This window comes from Scardinius erythrophthalmus, assembly GCF_964197995.2.
Source record: "Scardinius erythrophthalmus genome assembly, chromosome: 1".
NCBI classification, from domain to species: domain Eukaryota; kingdom Metazoa; phylum Chordata; class Actinopteri; order Cypriniformes; family Leuciscidae; genus Scardinius; species Scardinius erythrophthalmus.
In genome coordinates this window covers 6,187,461-6,193,031 of record NC_138221.1, presented here as the reverse complement: position 1 = coordinate 6,193,031, position 5,571 = coordinate 6,187,461, and the positions used below count along the sequence as shown (strand labels likewise).

The 5,571-nt window shown below is 38.2% G+C and overlaps 1 protein-coding gene across 2 annotated transcripts; it reads left to right on the top strand.

Moving 5' to 3' along the window:
• The first annotated feature begins 3,197 nt into the window (after window positions 1–3,197).
• LOC308700363 (extracellular superoxide dismutase [Cu-Zn]-like) lies at window positions 3,198–5,273 on the top strand. 2 transcript variants are annotated; one of them, XM_081381959.1, is made up of 2 exons: window positions 3,198–3,505; window positions 4,466–5,273. In XM_081381959.1, the coding sequence occupies exon 2, from the start codon at window positions 4,481–4,483 to the stop codon at window positions 5,132–5,134; it is 654 nt and encodes a 217-aa protein (XP_081238085.1). In that variant the 5' UTR covers window positions 3,198–3,505; window positions 4,466–4,480; the 3' UTR covers window positions 5,135–5,273. The 2 variants fall into 2 exon arrangements, with proteins under 2 accessions (XP_081238085.1, XP_081238086.1); XM_081381960.1 differs by having other exon boundaries at window positions 3,198–3,510.
• The last annotated feature ends 298 nt before the right edge of the window (window positions 5,274–5,571 follow it).

Sequence of the window (5,571 nt, the reverse complement as noted above, 5' to 3'; positions counted from 1 at the left end):
ACAGTTATAGCGCCACCTATGGTCCGATCTCCATAAAATTTTACATGCTTGTTTACAATGTTATTTCACATATGCTCGCCAATTTTCATTAAGTTCTGAGTTTTTGTTTAGGATTTATAGGCTTTCGAGTGAATTTTGCCACGCCCATTTTCTAAATGACCGTGTTATAACCGTCCAAATGCAAAAGTTTTAGCACTTTGTGCTTTAACCCCTAATAATGGCTCGTCCATGTTCACTTGTCGCCTGTCAATGACATAATATCCGCGTTATCCCTGGTTTCCGCTCGTACTGCCATAGTAACCATGGCGACAACTGCGTTACGTCTAGCGGCACGCTCATGGAGTTGTTTCATTCAAACATTATGGACCATGGCAAGCAGACTTTGGGACAAAAGGAGAACTAAAACGAGGATCAATATCGGCGTGGTGTTTTCAAGATGCCGCAAACTTCGACTTGACAGAGACGTCTTGCATGTACTTTATTAGACAGTTGAGCAAATGTTCAAAACCCGCATGGTGTTATCTGTTCTGACACACATTGTTAAAGCACACTTTTACACTGAATGTTTGCTGCTTCAATCCAGATGAGTACGTTGTTAGGCTATTTACTGTATGTAGGGTGACCACCCGTCCCGCATTGCGTTGTACTGCACAGCATTTTCACCCCTTGTCCTGCACGTCGCATATTGAGAAAATGTCCCGCATTTTCATCAGTCTGTCGGTTTTTAATAATCATATTAAGAAAACGTGCATGCTTTCTTTTGCCTTTTTAAGAAAGCATTTTCTTTATTATTTTTGCGGCATAGTTTTTCACCTATATTTAACAGCGCTTCCTCAGAAGTAGGCTACAAATACAACCGCCTTCTTTTAAATCCTATCCAATGGTTGAAAGTAAAGGAGTAAACACGGTCACTAGTACGTTTTGACGGCTGTCAATCAAAATGTGGAGCGGTGATTCGTTCCATGTGTTCCCTGTCAGAAAACAAATGGATAATTCGATTTTAATTGGACTTGGTCAGAACTGTTTCAAAAATAGTTATCTGCATGATGCTGCTGCCTTTGGGCTCAGTGATGTTGAATTTAAATGACATGTCAAATTAAGACATGTAATGTTACATTGTGATATAATGGTGTTTTCTGGAAGGGACTAAAGAACAAAGCATTTTTATCAGCTGAAAGGCAGAATACAAATGTTTTTTTTTTTTTTTATGAAGTTAGATAAGCATTAAATAACAGTTTCAGGTTATGTTTTAGTGTTGGTAACATGTCCAACATTGTCCCACACAAACGTATAATCGTCCCACATTTGGTTTGTTTGATGTGGTCACCCTACTGTATAGGGTAAATTTAGCATAGGGTGAACTTTTTGAATCTTACTCCTGACAAATAACCCAAATTACAAAAAAAGACTAAAACTAATAAAAACTCAACTAAAACTAAGCATTTTCAAAAAATAAAAACTAAACTAGCAAACCCACTTTAAAAACTAATTAAAGCCCATGTTGCAGTTTTTTTATTTTTTTTATCAATATAACCTTGTATGAAAATACCATATGAAAAGTAAATGCAGGATTAAAAATAGTTTTGCAAGACATAAGGGCACAAATTTAATAGAAATCGTGACTGTTTCCTTGACCGTGTTGAAAAAACGCTTTTTTTCACCATCGCGTCATATGGCATCACCTGAGGTAGTCGTTTGGCTCTGCGTTCGCTCAGTGCAGAGATAGGTTGGTATTCAGTTGGAGCGGTCATGATTCAGTGTGTTTTCTGTGCTTTTTGTATTTCAATGAATCATCGTCGTGATAAATGATTGTGAATTATGGCCTGTCAGGACATCGAGTCCACAGGTTTCCGAATAAGAAAAAGGACGGTGCAATCTTCCGTGCTAGTGTGCGTTTTGTGCCGGGTAAGAGACGGGACTTCACTTCTGCTTCTGCTTTGAAAAACGCGGTAGTGTGTAGCGTTCACTATAGACCGAATGATTATAATCCCGGCGATATGTGCACACTGTCCCGGCTCCTTCATTGGGTCGCCCGGTCCGCCGTCGGCATGTGGTTCGGCCGCCAGTGGGAAACATGACGCTCACGGATCCGTCAGAGATCACTTATTGTACATCTGTTTTACAAAATGTGCCTTGTCTTAATTTAATTCATTAACATATCCTACATAAACTTGTAATGTGATGCATTTATGTGTTTGTTATTAGTCTGCAGCCGACACTATTATTATTATTATTATTATTATTATTAATAATATTATGTTCTATAATTCATTTTCAATCTGTACAAACCGACTTTAATGTTTGTGTTGGGTGTTTCTACATATAAAGTTGTTATACAGTAAGACAGTTGTGATTGTGATCATTTTTTTTATTCATTGTCACCAAATGGGTCAATTCAAAGCCTTTATAAAGTCCCTCTTCCTCTGGAAACTGCCTCCTAATGGCTGACACACACAACACATGCAGGTATGGGTCTAAGTACTAGCTTTGCTATTGCCTGATACATGATGATGATAATCTGTACAGTATTGTGATCTGCGCATAGTGTTACTGTTATACATATCGTCGGCTAACGTGAATACATCTATAAGCTAACACTGTTCTCTCGGCCTGTTCTCCTCACACCACAACTCACCGTTGTTCTGTCTAACCCTGGCCTGTCCAGCTCACTTGGTTTCATATCAGGCTCATAATTATATATGATATCATCATATATATCAATTATATATGAATTATATATATATCATACGAGTAAACATTTAGGCTACAATTCCCCCAGCTTTCTGAGCTGTCATTGCGATCCATTGCTTTCCTATTTGCTAGTTGATTTACTTTGACCGCTCTACCTCATGTTACGTCACTTCAGGGCGGTTTAAGTGATTTTCAAATGCGGAAGTAAAAATTTCTCACAAAAACGACTCCAGAAGCCTAAATAGTGTTTTATAAGTATATGTTTATATTTAAATCTAGTTCCTACATTATTTTTCTATACATTGGCTTACTGGGTACTCTAACCTGCAACATAGACTTTAAAACTAAACTGAATTTGAAAACAAAAAGTCAAAACGAAATAAAAATAAAAACTATAATAACCCTGACATAGACGGATGTAGTGCTAACTAACCGTGTTAAGAGTTTTGGAAAATTGTTAAAAGTATTGAAAAATCTGTCATAGCAATCGTAAAAAAAAAAACTATAGCAGTACTTCTTTTAATAAACACAAAACACTGGAGAACACATTGTGCAATGCAAGACAAAGAACTGAATAAACTGAGTGCTATATTTAAACAGGCAAACAAAGGGAGCTAAATGAAACACAGGTGAACTTAATTAGTGACTAACAGACTATCATGGTTAACTTGTAGCTCAACATGAGTTCCTATAAGAGCAGCCAAAAGGAACATTCTCTCAACCCCAGGTCAGGACTGCACACGGATTAAGTGTTGTAGTATTTTTGTGACTGCAATATTCAGGCTCCACACGGATTGAGGACAACTTTTCAGCTGTACGGTAGTGCACCTTTGCTGTTTTAGGCTGGTTTTGTTTTTGTTTTCTCCATTCCATTTTCTCCATCAACTGACTTGATTTAGTACAACTAAAAAATGTTTAAGCAAAAGTATAGATATTATCTTTTATTTTACCTGTCCTTGTGAAAAATATCAGACATCAACTGTATATTTAATATTGAATAACATGTAGGCTACAACAGATCAAATTAAGTGTACTTTAAAGCACAACAAAAAGATTTTCAAAACATAATGTACTTTAAAGTAAAACTCTTAGTTTGGCATTACTTTTTTTTTTAAAAGTGTACATGTACTTAATGTCACTCCTGCCAGCAGAAGCCCTATCATGACCACCAGAGGGCACTTCTCCCTAGACCTTTTCCATTTCCATAAACCTTTGCCTGGACTCATTTTAGTGTGATTACATCCACCTGTATGTCATTGGTTTGTATCATAGGAACTTTGGCTGGCAGGTGTGACGCTTATGAAAGTGTGTGTACACTTAAGTGGCTTTTTATAATTCATCCGTGTTATCTGCAAGTTTTATTTATTTTTATTTATTATTATTATTATTATTATTATTATTATTATTATTATTAGTGTAATTTCAAGATACTACAGGTACACATCCAATACCAATAAGCAAATTTTTTATTTTATTATTTTCACAAGGCTACATAGCAATTCAAAAATTATAGTTTTCTAGACAGCAACATGGTGTCGGCCCACGTCTGGTACACCTGGATTACACACGGCCCAGATGTGGGCCGGGTCTGGTTGCTGTCTGGGTTCTTGTATGGTTTTTCCATTGCAAACTAATCTGGTTGTGCTATGCAACTTGTGTACCTAATGCAACTTCCATTCTCAAAGCTCCCTGCAACAAAGCTTTGACCTTTTATCAAAAATATTACTTTCTTAAACCAATGGCATAATTTCACTGAATCCACTTTTCATTGTAGGCTTTAAAGATCAACATGGAGAAAATCATCCTAATATTCCCTCTGATATTGCTGGTGCTGCATATACAAGGAGGAGAGTTCCACAAGGAGGAGTGTTTGCCTGCCGAAGCTCCACAGCCGGAAGTCGTGGAGTTCGACAACACCATCTATGCCACTTGTGAAGTAACTCCCAGCCCCAATTTGCCACGTAACCAGCCAAAGATCTTTGGGCAAATCCTCTTCAAGCAGGTCTTCCCCAATGGAGATTTAGAAGTGAAAATCAACCTCCGTGGTTTGCCTGCCATCGATCGTCAAGAGCGTGCCATGCACATCCATCAGTATGGAGACCTCAGTCAAGGCAGCATCACTGTTGGTCCTCATTATAATCCAAACGGCGTTGACCACCCTCATCATCCTGGAGACCTGGGCAACTTTGCTTCCGAGAAAGGAGTTATAAGGCAGTTCCTGACGCTTCCAGACGCCAAGCTCTTTGGGCCTTATTCCATTCTGGGACGTGCGGTGGCGGTTCATGAGAAGGAGGATGATCTGGGAATGGGTTCAGATGAGGAGAGTAAACTCAGTGGGAATGCTGGACCGATAATTGCTCTCGGTGTGATTGGTATTACTACTCCAAGTCTGTGGCAGAAGACTGAAGTGCCCCCCAAGAAACCATGTGGAGGAAGGCACTGAGAGTCAAAGATGAGGGAGTCGGATATGGTGGAAGGGCAGATTCAAATGGGATAATCATGATTTTCCTTGTGTATTCTTTGTATGTGTCCTACATTAAAGTATATTTCAGAACCTGAACATTCCCATGTTTTTTTTTCTTGGTCTTTTCAGAGGCTTTTTGGCCAAAGCTTCCAATAGTAAATGCACTCTTAAAAATAAATGTAGGGTGAATGCAGGCAAAGTGGGCCGTTTAGTTTGATTTACTGTGCTCAATGGGTTAACACTTTCAGAGCATGACAATGGCCTTTAATTAAAGATACACTATTTCTTTAAATAATACAATGGTTTAGGTTGATGCAATGTGACATTGGAGGGTGTGGCTAGATCTCAAGGGAGGACACCTTTATTGTTCAAGGTAGACATAACCTCTGACATAAGATTTTATTTTTGAAATTATA